General features: G+C 39.0%; 1 protein-coding gene across 2 annotated transcripts; it reads left to right on the top strand.

The window, feature by feature from the left end:
• The first annotated feature begins 2,533 nt into the window (after positions 1-2,533).
• casq1b (calsequestrin 1b) lies at positions 2,534-22,533 on the top strand. 2 transcript variants are annotated; one of them, XM_067525315.1, is made up of 12 exons: positions 2,534-2,992; positions 15,333-15,365; positions 16,564-16,657; positions 17,609-17,709; positions 17,802-17,913; positions 18,038-18,111; positions 18,243-18,373; positions 18,574-18,619; positions 18,762-18,816; positions 18,948-19,048; positions 21,338-21,412; positions 22,093-22,533. In XM_067525315.1, exons 1-12 carry the CDS (start codon positions 2,756-2,758, stop codon positions 22,384-22,386), a joined length of 1,353 nt encoding a protein of 450 aa, XP_067381416.1. In that variant the 5' UTR covers positions 2,534-2,755; the 3' UTR covers positions 22,387-22,533. The 2 variants fall into 2 exon arrangements, with proteins under 2 accessions (XP_067381416.1, XP_067381417.1); XM_067525316.1 differs by lacking the exon at positions 15,333-15,365 and having other exon boundaries at positions 2,536-2,992.
• Positions 22,534-22,995: the final 462 nt, after the last annotated feature.

The raw sequence follows: 22,995 nt of genomic DNA, 5'->3' as shown, positions 1-22,995 counted from the left end.
TTATTAACATTTTAACTCTTGATTTGAGGTTATAAACATCTATAAATATCAGACCATGAACATCTTATTAAATAAAGACTAGTTTGATAGAGTGGAAACTGGCAACAAGTAACTTTTCACTGTCTATTTTCTTATTCTCTGCTTGAACAAAATCAAGCATATTTTTACCAAATCAAGATGTATCACCACAAAAATGTAATCTGCTTAATTTCACCTCATTGGCTTCTCCACATTAGTCATATTTGCAGTAGTTTGTGTTGTGCTTTCTCTGTCTGACAAAGTGAGCTGTTTGACTCAACCTTCCAGTCGCCGTAGCAACAGCACACGCACACACGGTTTAATGACCTCGGCACAAACGGCGTGGATGCTTGTTATTGCTCATCTCGCTTGGGTCGATTAGAGAATAGGACGAAGGAGGAATGAGAGGGAGAAAATGGACTTGGAAAACTGCGAAAGCAGTGAATAGTTTGTTAGTGTGGCTGCCAGAGAGGGGAGCTGTTTGCCATAGAGGTGCAACAGTTGGGAGGTTACTTGGTGTCACATTTACACATACACACACACATGCACACACACTCACACACACACACACACACACACACACACACACACACACACACACACACACACACACACACACACACACACACACACACACACACACACACACACACACCCAAAGGATTATAGTGGCTGTGTTCAAAAAAGGATTAAGAACATATATGCTTGTTAAAGTACAAATACTGTAGATGGACATCTTTCTTTCTCTTAAAGGTACTACTCTCACAGCCAATGAAGACAGCTGATTTAGTTTGATGTTGTTACTCAATGGGCAGAGCATAGGGTTGGGATGCAGAAGGCTGTGGGCTCCAATCCCACCCCATCAGGCGTGTCCCCACCCAGCCATCAAGGACCACCTTAGTGCCAGTGCGTAATAAAAAAAAAATTTTCCAAATCAACGTGTGGAACACGTTCCGCCGTGGTGACCCCCAAAGAGACAAGCCGAAAGCTGTTGATCATTTGATTTTGAACATTGTGACTCTAGATGTTGTGTCAACACTGAATTGCAAGACAATAAATGTATATAAATAAAAAATTCCGAGTCAGGTAATATCTGTCCCTGCTGCACAGATTTAATTCCATGATTTTAAGCATGCATATTGTGTTAAGATCCCAACTTTAGGTCCTAATATATATTTGTCCCTTTAATGTAAGACTGGCTTACAGAACTAACATAACTACTGCCTTAACTGTGCCTCTCAGCTAACTAACACCAGCACTAAATTTAACACAGCACATACCAGGAGTCAAATATGTTTACATGTGAAATCACTATCATGATGTCCTGTCTGTGTAGTAAAGACCCTCACCAATGCCCACCTCCATTCACCCCCCTCACTGGCATCTACACAGGCACACATCATGCTGGCAGGGGGAGGTGGCTGGTCATATTACACTGTGTTATTATTAGTTACCCTTTCCCCTTTCTCATTGTAAACTAATATCTGATAGGATCTCACACTGTCTCCAAGCTTCACTGCGTTCTGTCTTTGTCCATCGTAGTCTGCATATGTGTTTGCAGAAATATGACCAACATGGCGCTGGTGTGTCAGCCTTTCCACATGACTGCCATTCGCTACAAAAATCATATACTTTCCCATCTCTGTTTATGATTAGATTGGATTTTGCATTGTAACAATAATAATAAGAAAATTAAAATCATATCTTTAATTAAATTTGATGAAGGACACAGGCCCACAAATGCCTCACACCTGTAGGTTTATGACATATAAGTAAAATCAGATGCTCTTTAGACCTTCTGGTATACTGTAATGCAAAGTGAAGTCTTTTAACACATTAAATTACTAAACGCAGAAGAAATGGACAAAAAACTTAAGTACGTTTACATTTACATTTGCATTTAGTCATTTAGCAGATGCTTTTATCCAAAGCGAAAGTGGTAGTAGTAGAAGTAGAAAACATCCTAAATACTCTAGTTTGGCATCAAACTAAAAAAAATGCACTTTTTATTCTCCATGTGATTCTCCAAGTTAAGTTTAGACATATCTCTTTGTCTCTTTGTTTGAGCACGTCTACTCTCTGACCTGCTGTTTAGACGCCATCTCAACCAAAAGATTGTGCCACAGTACGCCTTATTTTTAGTGAGAGTCTGGCTCCGCTGCAGAACCTAATATGGGAAAGGCATCTTGGAGCTCTTCTTTCCTTAAGGTCTCATAATACATGCTTCCATACATTCAGTCCTCAAAGACACCAAGCTGGTATCTGTAGTCCTCCAAACAACCAACACAATCCTTGTCCTTTTTCATAGTCACAGCTTCGAACAGGGGGCTCCTCCTCTCATATGCTATTTTTCGAACCACTGTTCAGGATCGTCCTCCCTCCCTGTCTGTCCGACATTTTTGGCAGCCCTTTTAGATTGTGTACCACTCTTGGATGAGTGGTGTATTGCCCCCTCACAAACAAATTTGAGTGCACAAAAAGGGGCACAGCCCTTTATGCAGAAAGGGGCGTCAGCAAAACCACATGCAGCTCTAGTTTAAAGGGAGGGTGTCGCTGACAGACCGGCTCTTCTCTAGCCTGTGGGGACAGGAAACCAACCGTGTTCCTAACTCTCTCTGCTTGACACCAACTTGCATTAGGGAAAACTTCAAACCTGGTTTCACCACATCTTTTTTCCCCTTCTACCACTAACCCACAGCTAAGGCTCTGAGAAGTGGCCTTCTTGTGTCCGACAGCCATGAAGTGGGGCTGGGTGTTTTTGGGGGTCTTCCTCTCTTTGGGAACCCTGTCTTGGGGGGAAAAAGGTTTGGAGATCCCTGAGTATGATGGCAAAGACCGCGTCCATAGCCTCACAGCCAAGAACTACAAGTCCATTATGAAGAAGTATGATGTGATGGTGATCTACTACCACAAAAATGTGGATGGGAACCGGAGTGCCATGAAGCAGTTTCAAATAGAGGAGCTGGCTTTGGAGGTGGGTCTCCGCCAAAGCATGCAACGGAATGGAACTATTGCCCATGTGGGGGAAGGGTCACGATGGGAACAGGGGAAGGAAGGGAAGGGGTTTCACGTGGAGAATTTTGCACCAGCTGGGGATTCCTGGATGGAGTCTTGGCTTTCACACATAGGGTTCCAGATGATAAGGATTACACCTGTTGACAGGTGAGGAGGAGGGCAAATAGAACAGGTGCAGACTTTTTGATAAGGATCGAGTTTAGGGAGTTCATGGACCCTTCAGTTGTGGCATTCAGCCAAGTATGACTGGATAGATGCTGACCTGAAAGAGGAAGACTAGGGAACATTGGGTCAGGAGGAACAAGAGAGTGGGAAGTCCTAAAGGGGGGCAAAATGTTGGTAAACTTGTCTTGACCCAATTAACCTAAAGACCACAGCCTCTCTAGCATCTGAAATTGTTAAAGAGGCTGCCAGAGATGCAAACAAACAAACAAAAAAAAACTAAAAAGATTTTTTGTACAATTGGACCATGACCAAATTTCTCCTGGAGACAGTGGTAAGAAGATTGTGTCTGACATCACTATTGCTCGCTTTTAGAATGGCAGGGTTAATTAAATTGAATTTAAAATGTAATTATATTAAATCAGTGTGCATGTAAGTTGAGAGCTGACGGACCTTGACAGGTTGTTACAGGTGGGGGCAAAAGTTTGCCAACCCTTATCTTGAAAGAGTAAAACAAAGATGTTTTTCATCAACATATTATTTAATGCAAATTCAAGTAGTACATTATTTTAAAATTTCAGGGTGAGGTTTAGTTTGAAGACAAATTATATAAAACAAATGCTATATACAGTCACAACGGTATGTCCTTACTTTAGTAAGGACATACTTGTACGCCATCATCTCTAGTACGCCACATCTTGTTACAATCGTCATTAAAGCACACATCTTTCAATAGATTCCTGTCCTGTGTCTTGTTGTTTGATTCACCACCCCGTTCACCTCTGTATGAGACTTTTTCCCTTTATATTATACATCATTGCCTTAAGCATCAAATATTGAAACATCATTGTTTCCAATGAACTATACTGAAAACTCTGAGCATCGATCACCAACACAAATAGGTACCCTAAGCATCAGCATGTAATGCAGGAGAGACTGGACAAAGTGATGCCTTTTGAAGCCACGGTCTGCATCTTTATATGTAGCTGATTGTATTTTATTGGTGCAAAACAAATAACACTCAATGAACAGGACCTCAATAAGTACAATTTCTTGTCATGCAGGAATAAATGAGCAAAACAACATTGTCAGAATAAATCACTTAATGGAGCATTTTTTCCCAATAGTCCATTGATATGAGCATGATGCTTAGAGCAGGGACATGTTTTGTAGACTGTGTACATCACAAATGATGTATTCCTGATTGTATCAGGGTATTAATTTACAACTATGTTTCATTTTAAATGAACCAGGTTATCTAGTAAAAAGAGAAAAAGCAAATCAGAGGAGGGTAAGGGGGAGAGGACTTTAATAGTTTTACTCTAGTAATGCAGCTCATCCATCCATGATAGAAAATGCACTTCTTCTGGAAACTCTTTTTTACAAAGTAAATCTAAATGGCTATTTACCAGCACGACTGCTACATCTGAGCCCCTCTGTCAGTCAGCGTATTCACCACAGCAATCTCCTGCCTGTCAGAACAGCAGTGTCCTCTTACAGAAGCAGAGTGTACCTTACACTAGCTTGCATAAGTCACCTCTGTAAATAGCCTGGGACAGGGCTGCATGCTTAGCGAGAGGCTAAAAGCCCCAGTGGGACCGACATAAAGTTATATCTTAGCTCAGCTACTGGTCCCTCAGCATTCTCAGTTCTCTCAGGCAACACACACTATTCTGTTCGGTTTTACTACATATGCATCAGGGGGCAGGCTGGGGTCCTAAACCATCATTTACACACTGAAAGTCATCAGATCTGATCAATTTCCTAGCAGTGCTGCCAAGTTGTACTTCTTGGCTCGAGAAAGAGAGGGTTAATGGCTCTGTTACTGAGCTCCTGCCAATTGTGCCCATTCAACCAATCTAGAAAGAGCACCGAAGGTGCTCAGAAGGGATGCTTAAAATAGCTGGTCATTACCACCTATGAATCAGGAAGCATGAATTATTAAATCGCACAGCTTAGAAAATGAAGTCTGTGTATGACAGAATGTATTTTTGATGAATGCTTCTACTTTGAAACAACATACACATGCATACTTTTGGAAAACAAAAAACGGATCAAACATTACATTTGTATGACTGGATTTTAATTTTAGCAAACTCAAAGCTTGCTTTCATTTCATGTGATTAATACATTCATATTTCATATTTCCTATGTGCTAGCTGCCACATGTATTATAAAAGGTAGCTTTGCATTTTACAGCCTGAATGTACAGTGTAATGTTTTATGTTATCAGAGGATCATCAAACTGCACATCAAATTTAAATCCTGCACATGTAATTATCTTGGTGCCTGGCAACAATAAGATCAGATTTAGAAATCTAAAAGTAGATGTCTAAACTGTTAAATATGTCAAGAAACAGAACAGCAACAAGGACAGAACCGCAAACAGATTTTCATCCCTATGTAAAGAAAATTATAGTAAAACTACGTATACAGTATGGGAGACTGTGGCTTATGAACAGTGTTTGTCGTACTATTAAGTGATGAGTATAACTGGATGTTAGTCAGCTTGCTGTGACACAACTGGTGAATAAGGAAATGATTTTGAACAATGTAGTAAACAGCTGGTGTTAATCAGCTATACTTCAAGCATCATACCATGAGACTGAGACAAAGCTGAATTAATGGAGCAAATCCAGTATTGCACTGTGAACTGGCAAAAAAATTTGAATACTTTATATCAACATGAACTTATCTTGTACGGTAAATGGCAACACTAATCCTCCTCTTTGTTTATATAGAAGTGAAAGACTATTTGGAGGCTTTTGGCATAGCAACAGAGTCTAACATACTGTAGCTCTTACCGTACCATGCAATTACTCAGTTCCATTACCACAGTTGTGTCATGTTTAATCTTAGTGACAATAATAATGTGTTTAATGGACTGGAAGCAGATTCAGGAGGCATGAGAAAGATCTGACAAACCTGATCGGTGGACTTGATGCTGCACCACCTCAGCCAAAAATATCTCTTATCATTATGACGCAGACCATAGAGCTTGAAGTTTCGGTCATCTAAAGATAAAACAGAGTAGTATGCAGGGTGAAAATATGAGAAGCATATGCCAAAGGGTGTAAATTAGTGAATAAGGCCCCTTTATAAATCAACCGTCACATTGGAAAAAAGAAAAAAAAACTTTTTAAGAGCTCCCTTGTGGCCTGGCTGCATATTCTTCGTCTTTCTCGCTGTCTCTATTTGACCTTTGGCATGCTGCAGACTGTAAATGCCCATACTCATCAATCACCACACTCCACTCTGCTCAGGTTGCAGTGATCTTTCACCTGCCACGCTCTTTATCGACCCCCCCCCCCCCCCCCCCCCTTCACAATTATGCATGTGTTGGTGTATTGGTTGCCATAGCAACCTGTGCACCATTCAGTAAACTACCCGAACAGATAGCAGGAACCAAACTTTTTTCACACTTTCCTTAATGTCAAACTCATCTACCTGTAACACCTAAAGAGACAAAATATAAAATGAGCTTTTACCTCACTCAAACACATACACTGCATGTTACAATATATTTTCCTGTAATAGTACAATTAAACTGACTTTTATGTTTGTTTATAGTGAAATATTTTGAGTAATGGATCAATTATGATCAAAATTTGCCCAAATGCAACTCCAGTCCAATGACAACCATTTTACTCATAATTGTACTTCATATTTAGTGCTAATTATTTTAGCTAACATAGTGACAAGGTGATTATTAGAGAAAAATCTATATCTGTATCTAGTGTTGTCATTCTAAGCATGTTTTTATGCCGATGTTAGCAGTTAGCTCAAGGCTTCACGGAGCTGCCAGTGTGGCCATAGACTTACTTGGCATGTTTTTACTTAAATCCTTGACAGTAAAATAAAAGCCTCAATTCATTGATCATCCAAATACCCCTGGTACAGAAATGATTAGAGAAAAATTGTCCCTGAGAGTATTTATGTCAGATAAGAGCTCATTGTTCTTCCTTTTTCCCTAGGTCACATGAAATTATGTTAACAAATTAAGAAAGGTCACATAGGTGCCCATAAGGCAAGTTAACACATAGTCTCATAATGGGCAGTGGATCTGGATGGTTTCAGCAAGGTTTCTGCTTTGCCTTGTCTAAGCTTCTTCCATCAACTCAGAGATCTGGAAAAAGGTCAGACTGTCATGGTGGTAACCATTATTCAAACTGACTGTTGGAACGCTTCCCACTCCACTGGCACAGAACATTTCGTTCCTACATTTATCATTCATGGATAGTATTGATGGAGCCAGAAAAAGAGTTGGAGTGACATTTTTTCGGTGCTATTTTAGGAAATGTGCCCCGGATCGATTCAGTCTCTCACAGTTTTGGCCATAGTTTGGTGTTGGGAGCAATGTGAGCCAAAGATGCTGTGTGAGGTGAAAGAGATGATACAGTGTAGGTCAAATGTGAGACCCAGATAAGGATTCTTTTTGTCTGTCAAATCTCACAATACTGCCCATGATGCTTTTTACCAACGAACATGTAGATGCTACATTTACTTACATTTACTTTCCCACATGTATACAGTATGTGCAATTAAACATCAGTCCTCCAGTATTGGGACTCATGGCAATAAGTGATGGAGGTGTTGTTGTTTGTGACCAGGCTAATGAAAACCCTTAAAAGCTGCCTGGCCCTTCACAAGTTTGCTGTTGCTATTGTAAACAGAGAACATAATATGCCAATGCTGCAATTCTCAATAGACAATTTATCATGAATCATGATCTGTATTCACTCATATGTGCTCAGAAGCAGGACCATCCTATTGAACAAACTGTGAACCTGACAGGCAGCCAAAGAACTATTACTGACTCTGATTTTAAGCGTCAGACATTGACAGTACATTTTTAGACTGCATAAGTAAGATCAGAACTCATTTCCTCAGGTTATCTTTGACCAGGCTGGGCCACTAGGCCAAGTCCCCATGGACCCTTTACCTCATGAACTCTAGATTAGGTACTTCAGCTTCAAGCTTTGTTCTGTTTATAATTATAAAGAGCTCCCCTTTCTACTCAGATGTCTTCTTCAGCAGGGGAAAAGATGACAGTGTGATAATGATGGCATAGTGGTCTTGAATCCAAGCATTTGTAAGCAAGCTAAATGGCTTTTATCTTTTAGCAAATCTCACAACCTCTGAGCTATTTAAAAAGAGAGTTTCAATTTTACAAAAAAATTAATAACTCTTCAGAAGCACAGGGTCATTTCCCACCATTAAATGACCCTATTGCCAGGATGTGTAAGAGCTATATGCCATCTTGATAGATCTGCTTTACCTCCATTCGTGAATCCCCCAATTAAGAGTGTGAAAGAGGCACTAAATTAAGAACTAATTTGTCACATGTGATTAAATATGACAGGAGTTTAGATTAAATGTCCTTGGTGTTATTCTCTGATGACATCTCATCAGTGTTGGGTAGAGGTGCTTTTGATGGGCTTTCCAGCTCATCCAGTTTTTTTTCGAAAGCCACCTGTTGTTTGGAATGGATTAATAATAGAAGCTTTTGCCTATTGATTGTGATGGTTGCAGCTGTTGTTGAAACCATATGAGTGTTTTGCTGCCTGATGCACTGTCACAATAAAGACAAGATATTAAACATTAAATTTGGTAGTGCTAAAATAAACAAGATTTTGATAAAAATAGAACTATATTACAGTATTCCCAGGCATGACTATGCAGCAGTGGTAAGTAATGTATATGACCTGAGGATATACAGTATAATATGACACTTGGATATTGAATTTTTTTGTCTATTCAGGAGAGGTGTTTTGTACAGAGTCAATATGAGGAACTGCTGTTCTCATTTTGATTTATAGGACCCAAACTCTCCCAGGGATAGAATTATCTTCTCATCCTTTGTGAGGCACATTGATCTTATTACTTTTATCTTGATTTGATAATATTTCGTATGATTTTCTAAAATAATTTTTGTGTATAACATCAGGGGAAGAAAGTCCCTGAATTGGGCTATGAGCCTTCATATTGTTCCTCCACTGAGTACATTTGCACATCTACAATCGCTTTTTGTCATCACTATTGGTCCATCAAGCAGCTGTCGACTGCACTAGGCTCGGTTTAAAATGTGGCTGTAATATACAGGAGTTTCCCTAAAAAAATTTGTACTCTTCTTTACTATGGATACTTCTCCAGTTCACTGATATCTGGATGCAGTTTAAACCTTCATGCAATGCTGTAATGTGTTGCTGCCAAATTTATTCCTACAAAATTAATGGTCACTACACATCATCCAACATTTGTTTTAGGTAGTTTGCTGCATGGGCCTGATCTATCAAATAATGTGAAATAGTCAAACATAATTTTTTTGTTTTTATTGCATATTATTCTCACCTATAAACCATTGACTACATATACCTCTTTAAAATCATGCATATATGATACTGCTCAGTGAGAAGCTAGACCTATGGGAGATGAGCGAGGTTGTGACATGCAGAAAAGGTTTTCAGTTGCAATAAGATACTGCAGTTATGTGGCATGTATCTATTTGGCAAACCTTGACATTAGGTAACCTTGAAGACATCAATGTGACTTCATCATAGGCAGAAGCTTATTTAATCCATGTACTCTCATAGTAAAAAAGGATACATGTAACAACAAAAAAACATGGCAAGAAATATTCACAGAACACATAAAATAGTACTATCAATGGTAATATAAGAATAATCTCACCACGTGACATCTTTAGTATTATTTAGGGTGTGAGTCTCATATGTCCATACACTTTGCAGCTCATCATGTCAATGGAGAGATACAATACAATATAATACTTTCCAAATCTGATGCCCCTATCAAAGGTATGTCATTTTTCTTGTCCTTCCCAATCCAAAACTCTGCTGGAAATTCAGTTTAAAGTTGGTTTAATGGACTTTGTTGCTTGTTGCTCTAAAAAACCCCAAATGTAATTTATAATTACCATAGCACTTCATCAGTAAATGTAAACATACTGGCAAAGGTTGATTGATGTAAATTAAACACACCTAAAAATCTTTTTACATGACTGTCATTTTGGAATCGCAGGGATAAAATGTTCTTTTGAATGATAAATAAACTCATAACGACAGCCCAAAAACAAATCACTTTGCACAAAGTGATATGCTGTATTTTGCAGAGTGTGTGTACTTTCTACCTTTCCATAATTATTTATAAATGACTGTGGTCTTTTTGTTTTTGCTTTTTTCCCCTCAAATGTTCCTTTCCTTCTCCTCCCTCCTCTATTATCTGTATGAGGAAATGTCTTCATATCACTAATTCATGAGAGAAAAATGTCTAGTAAATGTAGGACTACAAGGCGCATCATAAATGATTTAAATGAAAAATTTGTAACGTTGATACTCTGACTTACGTCTTTATTCCCTAAAATTATGGACCTGAAAAAGGATGTATGCAGTTTATGCATAAACATATCTGTTTGTGTGGGCTTTAGGTCCCCATTCACCTTATTATTTATAGTAATATACATTAGGGTTTCAAACAAAGACTTTGAAGTATTTATGATGATTAATAATGTTTGCCATTTTACGGTTTCGGTGTACTGTGTACGGCATGTTAATATTTAGTAAATTGCACTAAATCGAGAGCACAGCTATGGCTAATGGGTAAGTCATCAGTTTGGGGACAAATAAAAGTGTCTACTGACTTTAAAATTTTATTATTTAAGTAAAAACAAAATTGTCAAAGTCATGAATAATAGTTACATGAACAATGTAACTATTGGCTATGGAGAATGTGAAGTTGATGTCCTGCCTTGTTAACCGTTAGGGGATGTAAGAGACTTGATGAGGATTTTCGTGACTTTCTATGGTGTTTCTGAATGGCATTGCTAAAGTATGTCAGTGCTACTGCCATAGTAGCCTAGGAGAGGAGTGTCTTATCTCTCCACATAAGAACGTACTTTGGCATTTTGCCTTGTCTTTCCGAACAAGTATGTTTGCTTTTGCAATTTAATTTTTCTAGGTAGGGTCCCTCTTCTTTTGCATCTCTATCACACTTGAACAAGTAAAACAATTATTTAGCCACACAAAAAGCTTGCAGTTTAATGATTGTGACAACTGAAGCAGGTGCAGGTAAGTAGATCACAAATCTCACAAGATGGTTAAACTGTGTCACAGTAATTATCATTTTCTATATTGTCTGTAGTTCTGTTTTATTGTAAAGTAGCTCATGTTGTGTGACAGACAATCTGTTTTCAGTCCCAAGTCTACATTTACCTCAAAATACCGATCCCCTCTAATGGCCATGGTAATAGTAATGGGAGCAAAGGAAGAAGCCAGGTTAGTGTTGCTACAGAGTAGTCCACACAGAAGACAGGGTGGGGTGAAGGGTCAACAAAACACTGGACTTAAACATGGGAGGCCAACGTTTGTCAGCTTTGTTTCTATAAACCAGGACCACAACTGTCTGTAACTTTTACCGCATAGTTATGACATGTGTTTATTATTGTGTCCATGACAATGAGGGTCCTCTAACTTACTTGTTAGTGTTCTTATACTAACCCGCACCATAATCTTTTATCGTCTGTTAATTGTTTACAACATAATTCGTGGCACATCTCCTGCTGCGGCTTGGGGTGCCAATACATGAACAGCTATGAATCATTACAGAGGGCCAGAGGGTTGATGAAGTTGGAGGACTTGTTGTCATAGTTATACTGGAGGGAAGGTCAAGGCAAAGTCACTGTGATTCATACTTTTGAACCCATAAAACCACACACAAAATAACAGGAATTATTTGTAATAGTTTTGGAGGAACAAGTAAACTGCCAAATCAATTTACTGTTGTAGTTTTGGTTAAACATTGCACCTTGATGCAGTTCCCCACTTTGCTCCATCGATACCAAAGCCCTAACCAACCAACGCTGCCATCCTTACAGTCTTGCAGCTAGCATGCTTAACACATGGAGTAAGAAACCTACAGTAATATATAGTCTTGATGGATTATTGGAATTGCATATGGTATTAAAAATGTGGTAAGAATTATTACTATACCTGCAATTTAGGAGAAATTTGCCCTACTGCTATCACCCTATATGTACAGTACACAAATCTTAGTCATATCCTTTTTCTTTTATTAGCACTTATACACAAATATGTCTATAAATACCAAAGCTACTTTTGCACAGCTCTATAACTTAATAACTTCAGTGGCCTCAAAATTTTTTGTTTGATCGAACACCTGCAGAATTTTGTGTAACTCACCAAAACAAGCCTGACAAATGCAGGAGGGATTCTGCTTGTTAGCAGAGATCATTTTGAGACATGTTTGCATTATGGCTTATTGCTGTGAAACTGAGTCATTCACAGATGGTCCCAGACACTTCTGCCCTCACAAGTTGTTGCATAGTGATTCAGCTTGTGTGGCTGTGATATTTCTAAACTCTTTCCATGCTTTTCTTCATTTATCCCAGGAGCCCATGTTGTACTAAAAGGAAGTGAAAATAGTACATTTCAAGGTTAAATGATCAGAGTACAAAATGTATTTTAGATTTTTAATTCACAACACAATATAACACAATATGAATAGAAAATCATCAATCTCTCCTAAGATTAGACATTAGTTTCTTATTTCTGTGCAAAATCCTGGATCATCTTCTTCCAAATAGTGCAGTTACACTAGCTGGTGGCAAGTCAGCTTTTATGCTGTTGTATCTGAATCTTTCATGACCACCCCAGCGCAGTGTTATGTAACAGGGTGGTGTAGAATGTCCTGATGTGTTACCAGCCATTACTAATTTACTGTCTGGCTGAGGGGGGGAAGTTGGTTAAACCTCTCACTCACTCATGAAGGAAGAAGTGGAATATTGTTACTTTGGAAATTTTAAAAAGAGGATTTTGCCGGGTTGTATTGTATGGTAAAGCATCATAGCTGTGTTTTTGCATTTAGCGGCACCTTTAATACAAGTCACAGGCATTTTTACTGTTTGAGATACTCCAACTACCTGTCTAATGTTTTTCTCCAATCAGCTACTGATTTTACAACAACTTGGTAAAATGGGTTAAAAGACTTTAACTCATTAACTAACATGCACTGAACTTTCAGCATCATAATGCAACAATTTTAGGACCTGCTTCTGAGGATGTTAATTTGGTTTACTCTCTCTCTCTCTCTTATTATTATTATGATTATTATTATTGTTTATTATTACTATTGTTATTATTTTTCTTGTTTTATTATCATCATCATCATCTTCATCATCATCGTAATCGTCATCATCATCATCATCGTCGTTGTCGTTGTTGTTGTTGTAGATGTTGGTGTTGTTGGCCAGCAAGGTGACTGAGTGGTTTTCACTGTTGCCTCACAGCTAGAAGGTCCATATTCCAATCTGCCTGGCACATAGGAGTAAAGAAAGACTGGATGGATCATAAATAAATAATGATTAAAAAGGTAACAAAAATGTAGCCACATATGAAGCCATTGTATAGTGGAATGTAATTTCAGAACACACTGAAGCCTGTTGCAAGGCTATCAAATTACTGTCATTGCAGTCCTGCTTTATGAGGTGTGTCTGTGTTTGAGAGGTTTTATCTGTGCACAGAAAAGCCGTTTGTTCATGAGGAAATTGGAAATGTCAGGTGACAGATCTTAGGCTAAAGGGTGACATCTGGGAAAACGTGTCATCTGAGGAAGGAAGTACATCAGCAACCTGATCGAACAACAAAAAAGTAGAGAATTCTTTCCTCACTGTGGTATAAGAGTGCAGAGAAAAACACTGAAATTGTTGCTTTAAACAAAAATTCTGTGAAGAAGAACAAATTTGCTTATACTGCTGATACAGTTCAAATAGGGGGATACAAAAGACAGATGATTGAACTGTATTTATGCAAATGTCTGTTGCTATACCAGTGGGTCCCTGATGAAATATTTTGAAATCATTTACACTACACTACTTAATATGTCACTCAAGACCAGAGCATGTGGCCTTAAATCAGCTTTAATACATCAAACTATAATTTAACTTTTGAAAGTTCAAGCAGACTGGAGCCACTGCCCTCTACAAATGAGCAATGAAGAGGTACAAACTTTTTAGAGATGGTCCAAACAGAGGTTGAGTGTATAAGGCTTAAAAAAATAGATTTTCAGTGTATTATTCCAGTCAACAGTAAGTGTGTCTACTCGGCAACAGTAACACCTGTCAAGCTTGTCCAGATAAATCAAAGTAACCATAAACTAACCTACACGGAGCAGTGTAATGCAAGTATTTGGGCAGCTGTAATAGAAGAACTGTGATGCACTGTGAACCTGCCGCCCTACCCGAGCTCATCGTTCAGTGCCACAGCCAAGCGCAGTGGGAAGAGCATGTTTTGGACAACTCACCATGGCACACTTTGCTTATGTCACCTGACAAGCCGACGGTGACTGTGCATTGGGACCCTGCCCAGTTGCTGCCCAGTCACACTGCTGACCTCTCACTTGGCTCCACAAGCTCAGACGTCTTGATGGGGTCGGGTGATGGCAGGGGAACAGATGAGGAAGAGCGAAGGGCTGTCAAGAGACTTATGTGACAAAATACCCATATGGACACAGATAAATGGAAAGAAACGAGAGTCACATGAGAAGGAGAGCAGAAATGTTAAGAGTTTGAGTGAGAAAATTTTGACAAAATTGATAAGTGGAGACGGTGGTTATGAATTGTGGGTAACACTTGACTCGTGTTAGGCATCTTGTTCCAGTCCCCTGTGTCACTAATTCAATCATGTGTGTCAGTGTGAGCTTTGGGGAATAGTTTTGGACAAGCAAGTTCTTTTAAGCTTAATTTGGCCAACTAATGTTCACTTCTTTAAAACACTGGTGACATGCTTCTAGCACTTCTGCAGCAGTGAATAGTTTTTTTTTTATCTTACTTTTGTGAGAAAAACATTGAGTTATTGTAATTTGTTAGAGATCATCATATGAACACTCGCAAAACTCTCCACATTTTCTGCAATATTAAAAAACACAGTTGAGCTTAGAACAAATAACATGGTGAATGGTCTTGTGTGAATAAGATTTGTAGTGACGCGTCGTCAATGTTTAAGTTTGGGCTTCTTTTGACACTTGTGAAGGCCACTGCGACTTGTTGTAAACCTGGAGGGCTGTGACTATTGTGCTTTCCCCTAAAGCATTACCTCTTCTTGCAGTTGATCACAAGTCAAGCAGCAATTACGTTTCAGGTATGTTAAGGTTTGCCTTTTGTGTCTTTAAAGCTGTGCTGCCAAACTGTGGTTCCTCTGCTGCTGCAGTATCTGCTGATTGTTCTCTTCCACCCCTTGACTGCAGTTTAGATTAAACAGATGAATTTACATGAGGCAACAACAGACTTCGCTGAAAACTGAAGGACTGAACTGCCTTTAAAGTCCAGCAGCATCTTGGGCTGTGGTAGTTTCATTTCAGATTTATGACTGAGGTTAAAATGAATGAAAAAAAAACAACAACTGTTATTTAATCTATTAATCAAACTAACATTTTCACTCATCAGCTTCATCCATTCTTACAACCATCATTATCACAACGGGTCACTTCTTTCAAATCATACTTTATCACAATTATACTTTCAGATCTACTGCTAGTGGCGTGTTAATCTGAATGATGTTCCATTCAGATTAACACGAGATGAGCTAATGTGTCTGGACCCTGGAGAATGGATGGCATAAAAAATAGAAGGTATTTGTGCTGGTGCTTCTAGGAATGTGGCTGCTTATGAATGTTGAACATTTTTGCGGCTTTGCAAGTCACTACATAACACTTTTGACTCACTTCATACATAAGGCAACCTCACAGAGGTTAACCGGGCAGTCATTGTTTTACACTCTGCAAGTGCTAAATTGAGTGGCAAAGCAATGAAATAAAAATAACACTTAGAATCTAAAAAAATAGAATCGAGATGTGTTTTTGTGTAAAGTACTGTGATAGATTCGGTGTCAAACAAGTCTGTATATGTACTGTGTGTGCTGCATTTTCCCTTTCTCAAACTGTGAGCTGCTATCCTTTCCACGACACCTGTCGCAGCTTCTCTTCTTCTCAACATATCTGGCTCCAGTTCTGCCCCTCTTGTTCTACTGGAACTTGTCTGTGGTCCTCTCATGCCGGCTACGGGGCCTGTCAATTGTTGGCTTTCATTTCACTCTGATATAGAAAGTGCAAGGCAGCAATCCAGAGCTTTTGCTTTTAAAGTCTTGAAAATAAGCTGGAATGTGTGAATGAAACTAAAAGAATGTTTCTAATGTTGCTCTGAGATTATGGATTGTCCACATGTGAATCCCTATTACCAATTATACAGTATGCAGAAAATAGCACTCATAAGCTCTTGTTCTCTGTCTTTCTGTCTCTTGTCCATACTCCTCCGCCCCTCTCCACTCTTCTTTTATTCAGCTTGCAGCCCAGGTTCTAGATGATCTTGATGATGAGGACATTGGGTTTGGCCTGGTGGATGAAAAGAAGGACTCTGCTGTTGCCAAGAAGCTGGGTAATTTTGGCAGACACCCATAGAGACGAATTGTCAGTGGTAACAACGGCAAAGAAAAATTATTTCCATCAAATCCCTCCTCTTTCCTCAAGGGCTCTTCTGTTTTCACTAAATGTTCCTAATGAAGTGCTCCACATCTCACAAACTGATCCCAGTCATATAATCAACATGAAGGACACGATTCATGGAGTCTGTCTTGAGTAGGATTTGGAAAATGTCAACTTCATATTTAAGAATTGAGACACTGAAGGGAAAAAATTACTTTAGCCTGCTTATACAGTGTAGTACATTTGTGGACATTGTATATTTTGATCCAACACAGTTTGTTCTCAAAAACTAAATAAATATAAACTCGGAAATTAGAAAAAGATTAAAATCTTATATTTTATAGTGAATGTAAAACTTCAAATTGGATTTTGTTGTAAAGTTGAAAAGAAGCAGTGGATCAGTGTCTAATGTCTTGTACAGAATATATATGAAACAATTCCGCCCTCAAGTGTTTGATGAAGATACCACAGCCTCTTTGTAAACTTTTAATACAGTTACATGAGTTCTAAAACCTGGATCCTCAGCATTTTATTACCAAGGCATTTCTGTGTCTTTTTAACAATGGTTAACATTTAAAGATATATTTTCGATATGCAATAAAACAATTAGACATGTTTTAAAGGAAAAGCAGAACAATTTAAACTATATATTGTAAAAAAAAGTGCCAACATGTGCAAATTATCTGTACCGTAGCAGGTGTTGTGAAAATATTATTTTGTCTTGAGTGAATACTGCTTACTAAAAAATATTAATATTCCAATACCAACTATACAAAATTTTATCAGTAGCAACCACATATAACATTAAAACTACAATAAAGAGCTTATAGGATGTATAACTTAAAAGTAAACCAAAAACTTGAAACATTAACAAGTTTTTGTTTAAATATTTTACTTTCATTAGGTTTAGATGAGGTCGAGAGCATCTACATATTTACCGATGATGAGATCATTGAATACGATGGGGAGCTGGCTGCTGACACTTTGGTCGAGTTCCTCTATGATGTAAGTCATTTAAGAATTTGTACACAGGACACTGTGGATATATATTGAGCTCTAGCTGTTGTACATGCAAATCACTTCATCATACTTGTCAGGTGATTGAAGACCCAGTGGAGATCATTGACAACGAGCGCGAGCTGAAAGGTTTCTACAACAATGATGAGGTCATCAAGCTGGTCGGCTATTTTAAAAGCGAGAAATCCCAACGTACGTTGAGGACTGTCATCTGAAAAAACCATGCATCAAGCTGACAATATTATTAATAATATATTACACAATAAAACCTTTTATGAACATAATAATAGTTTTTATCCTTTTATTCTCTGTCCAGATTTCATTGAGTACGATGATGCTGCTGAGGAGTTCCACCCTTTTGTGAAATTCTTTGCCACATTTGATCCCAAGGTTTAAGTTGTTTGTGCGCATTTATTTTCACATATATAAATTAACAACATACAGTATGTGGTATGGTGCTAGCAAACATTTATATTTCTTTATTTTCTGTTTGATTTGCCTTTTCCTTAATGGTATTTTAGATTGCCAAGAAGCTGAAGCTGAAGCTAAATGAAGTTGATTTCTATGAACCATTCATGGAGGAACCTGACACCATTCCAGGAAAACCCTACATGGAGTCTGAGCTTGTTGAATACATTGAACAGCATGACAGGTGGGAGCCTGTGTGAAGCTAAACTACGCTTAGCTGCAACACACAGCTATAGTGTGCTTAACAATGATTTATGTAATATAAATACTGACAATCCCTATTAACCATGATCTTTGTAATGGTACAGTAAATGAAAAAAACGCACTCAGTCTTTAAACAAAAGAAGGTTCCTTCAATATAAGTTTGATGTGTTAATGTTCCAGGCCTACTCTGAGGAAGCTAGAGCCTCACAGCATGTATGAGATCTGGGTAAGGGATTCATATTTTTACTCTATAAAAAAAAACAATCATCCATTTATCAGAATTCATAATTCACCTCATGAAAGCTGCATTCCAGACTAGGGTGGAAATATCTATTTCATTAACTTATCCCACTTTTTTATGTTCACAGGAGGATGACATTGATGGAGAGCACATAGTTGCCTTTGCAGAGGAAGATGACCCAGGTATATTTTTATATTAATGCATATTTGTTTACAATTACATCAGAGATTTCATCTGCATAGTAACTAGATCAAAAGCTAATACTGCAGGGAATCTGGAAACTTCACTCCTGATTATTCAACTTTTTTCCTAGACGGTTTTGAATTTCTTGAAATCCTAAAGGAGGTGGCACGTGATAACACTGACAACCCTAACCTCAGCATCATCTGGATTGACCCAGACAACTTCCCCCTGGTATGGATACATCATACTAAAATTGTGAATAAAAATAGGCAAACACATTCAAAAAGTTTATTACTTAATTAAAATCAGTGAGTAAAATCACAAAAATTCCCTTCTTTTCCTTTCGGCTGTTCCCTTTCAGCGATCGCCAAAGCGAATCATGTGCCTCCATCTAACCCTGTCCTCTGCCTCCTCTTCTCTCACACCAACTAACGTCCTATCTTCTCTCACTACATCCATAAATCTCCTCTTTGGTCTTCCTCTAGACCTCCTGCCTGGCAGCTCCAACCTCAGCATCCTTCTACCGATATATTTTCACAGTTTCTCCTCTGAACATGTCCAAACCACCTCAATCTGGCCTCTCTGACTTTATCTCCAAAACATCTAACATGAGCTGTCCCTCTGATGTCCTCATTCCTGATCCAGTCCATCTTCGTCACTCCCAAAGAGAACCTCAACATGGCTGGTCTCACCACCGTCTTGAACACGTTTCCTTTCATTCTAGCTGATACTCTTTTATCACACAACACACCTGACACTTTTCTCCACCTGTTCCAACCTGCTTGCACTCGCCTCTTCACCTCTTTTCCACACTCTCCATTGCTCTGAACCGTTGAACCTAAGTACTTAAAGTCCTGCACCTTCTTCACCTCTGCTCCCTGTAACCTCACTGTTCCACCTGGGTCCCTCTCATTCACACACATGTATTCTGTCTTGCTGTGGCTAAGCTTCATTCCTTTGTTTTCCAGAGCAGACCTCCACCTCTCTAGATTCTCCTTCACCTGCTCCCTGCTCTCGCTACAGATCACAATGCCATCTGCAAACATCATAGTCCATGGAGATTCCTGTCTAACCTCATCTGTCAGCCTGTCCATCACAAGAGCAAATAAGAAGGGGCTCAGAGCCGATCCTTGATGCAGACCCACCTCCACCTTGAACTCCTCTGTCACACCTACAGCACACCTCACCACTGTCTTACAGCTCTCATACATGTCACGCACCACTCTAACATACTTCTCTGCCACTCCAGACTTCCTCATACAATACCACAGCTCCTCTCTCGGCACCCTGTCATACGCTTTCTCTAAATCTACGAAGACACAATGCAGCTCCCTATGACCTTCTCTGTACTTCTCCATCAGCGTCCTCAAAGTAAATACTGCATCTGTTGGACTCTTTCTAGGCATGAAACCATATTGCTGCTCACAAATACTCACCTCTGCCCTTAGCCGAGCTTCCACTACTCTTTCCCACAACTTCATTGTGTGACTCATCAGCTTTATTCCTCTGTAGTTGCCACAGCTCTGCACATCTCCCTTGTTCTTAAAAATTGGTACCAGTACACTTTTCCTCCAGTCCTCTGGCATCCTCTCACTCTCCAAGATCTTGTTAAACAAACTAGTCAGAAACTCTACTGCCACCTCTCCTAGACACTTCCATACCTCCACAGGTATGTCATCAGGACCAACTGCCTTTCCACTCTTCATCCTCTTCAACGTCCTCCTCACTTAACTCTTACTAATCTTTGCTACTTCCTGCTCCACACCAGTCGCCTCTTCTCCTCTTTGTTCCCTTTCATTTTCCTCATTCATCATTCAAGTCTTCAAAGTTCTCCTTCCATCTTCCCATCACACTCCTGTCAATACATTTCCATCCTTATCTTTAATCACTTTAACCTGCTGCACATCCTTCCCATCTCTATCTCTTTGTCTGGCCAACCTGTACAAATCCACCTCTCCCTCTTTAGAGTCCAACCTAGCATACAAGTCCTCATATGCTCTTTGTTTGGCCTTTGCCACCTCTACCTTCACCTTACGCTGCATCTCCCTGTACTCCTGTCTACTCTCTTCAGTCCTCTCAGTGTCCCACTTCTTCTTAGCTAACCTCTTTCTCTGTATACACTCCTGAACTGTACCCTCCTACCTGTCTCCCTGATCATATTACCTGTAGTGGTCCAGTCGTCTGGAAACACCTCCTGACCACCCAGAGTCTGTCTCAGTTCCTCCCTGAAAACTGCACAACATTCTTCCTTTTTCAACTTTCACTTACACTTTGGGAATACAATTTTAAAACATGTCAGTAAACAAAAGTCAAGTCAGTCAAAAAGCAGATTTGGTTTGTGGCACCCTCTGGCATTAACAAACATAATTTACAACTTACTCGTAAATTACAAATTTAGGGAGTTCAGCTGACTTGATACTGCGTCCACTTTCCACATTTACGATGCATACCATGACATTTTTGAATTACTAAATACTGGATATGTAAGTCTAACCATCTCTTTCTTTATTTTATGTTCAGCTTGTTCCATACTGGGAGAGGACCTTCCGTATCGACCTTTCTTCCCCTCAGATTGGTGTGGTTGATGTTGAGGATGTAAGTAACCTGTCTTAACCTTTGCAAAAACCCAAAGTAACAGCCTGGGATAGAGTTGTTTGGACACACCAGCAACCTCAGTGAAACTATACATTTGTTATATACTGGTCTGTTTAAACCTACAAACATTACAGAATGTGTTCAGCAGCTAAATTACAAGGTACTGTAGTTTCCCCCGGAGCAGGTAGGGACCAATAACAGAGTTAAAGGAGACTGAATACTTTTTAGAAAATTCACACATTGACATTTTCAGGCAGCAGTCCAGGCTTTGGACGGTTCTCAGTGTGTGATTTAAAGATTGCCGCGTGTGAAGAAAAAAACTAAACCCATAAAACCATATAACTGCTGTAGATCCTTTGTTTGATCTACAGCTGAGTCATAATTTTCTTGGCTTTATGCTGAAATTCCAAAGCCAGGTTCTCACTAAAACTAAAACAAAAAGCAGATTTGGTTTGTGGCACCCTCTGGCATTAACACACAGAAATTACAACTTTATAAATTACACCAGCAACCTCAGTTAAACTATAAATTTGTTATATACTGGTCTGTTTAAACCTACAAACATTACAGGATGTGTTTAGCAGCTACTGTAGTTTCCCCTGGAGCATCATTTTACATCAGTATTTACTGTTTGAGCAGGATATGAAAATTATTTCTGATTTTGTAACTGTCCTGTCCAGGCCGACAGCGTGTGGATGGAAATGGATGACGATGACGACATGCCCACAGCCGATGAGCTCGAGCAGTGGATTGAGGATGTCCTGTCTGGAGATATTGACCCAGATGATGATGATGACAACGAGGAGGAGGAAGATGATGATGATGACAATGATAAAGATGACGATAAGGAGGAGGATGATGATGATGATGATGATGATGATGATGATGATGATGATGATGATGACGACGATGACGATGACGATGACGATGACGATGACGATGACGATGACGATGACGATGACGATGATGAATAAATGATGAATAAATGATAAATACAATCACTTACTTCAATATGAATAAGCAAGTAATAGCAAAACCACAATGTAAAACCACTTTTATCTGGCACCAAACATATTTTTTATTTATTTGCTTCCTGTACGGTTTCCTGCAATGGACAAATACAATGGCCCATAACACATGTAAATGGAATGTTTAAATGGATTTGCATCCGTGAAGATGAACAGAGAATGTTAGCGTCCCACTCAGTCTAAAATCTGAGGTGCAATGAATTTGAGCTAACAGAGGTTCAGTTCCCTGAGAATTTCTATGTAATGGTATAAATCGAGATTCACCTGACTCTCAGTTTCTCCAAGTTATTGTAATCCTGTTTCAGTGAAATGTTTTTTACTTGATGAACACATTACCATGCTGTTTTTAAAGAGAATAAGCATGAACACAGTGGACAGTCTTAACATCTTTACAGTCTGTGGAAAATATTAAAATATTGGATAGTAAATAAAAGAATTACAAAAGTTGCAAAAAAGGTCAAAACCACTGCTTTCTGGTGTTGTCTTTGCCATAAGAAGAACAATTCCCTTTCTGTTTCTATGTACATGTGTATGTGTGTGACTGATTCCCTGAAG

The sequence above is a fragment of the Channa argus genome, chromosome 12, assembly GCF_033026475.1.
Source record: "Channa argus isolate prfri chromosome 12, Channa argus male v1.0, whole genome shotgun sequence".
Taxonomy (NCBI): domain Eukaryota; kingdom Metazoa; phylum Chordata; class Actinopteri; order Anabantiformes; family Channidae; genus Channa; species Channa argus.
Note: the sequence above shows the minus strand (reverse complement) of the source record. Positions and strands in the feature narration are given on the sequence as shown.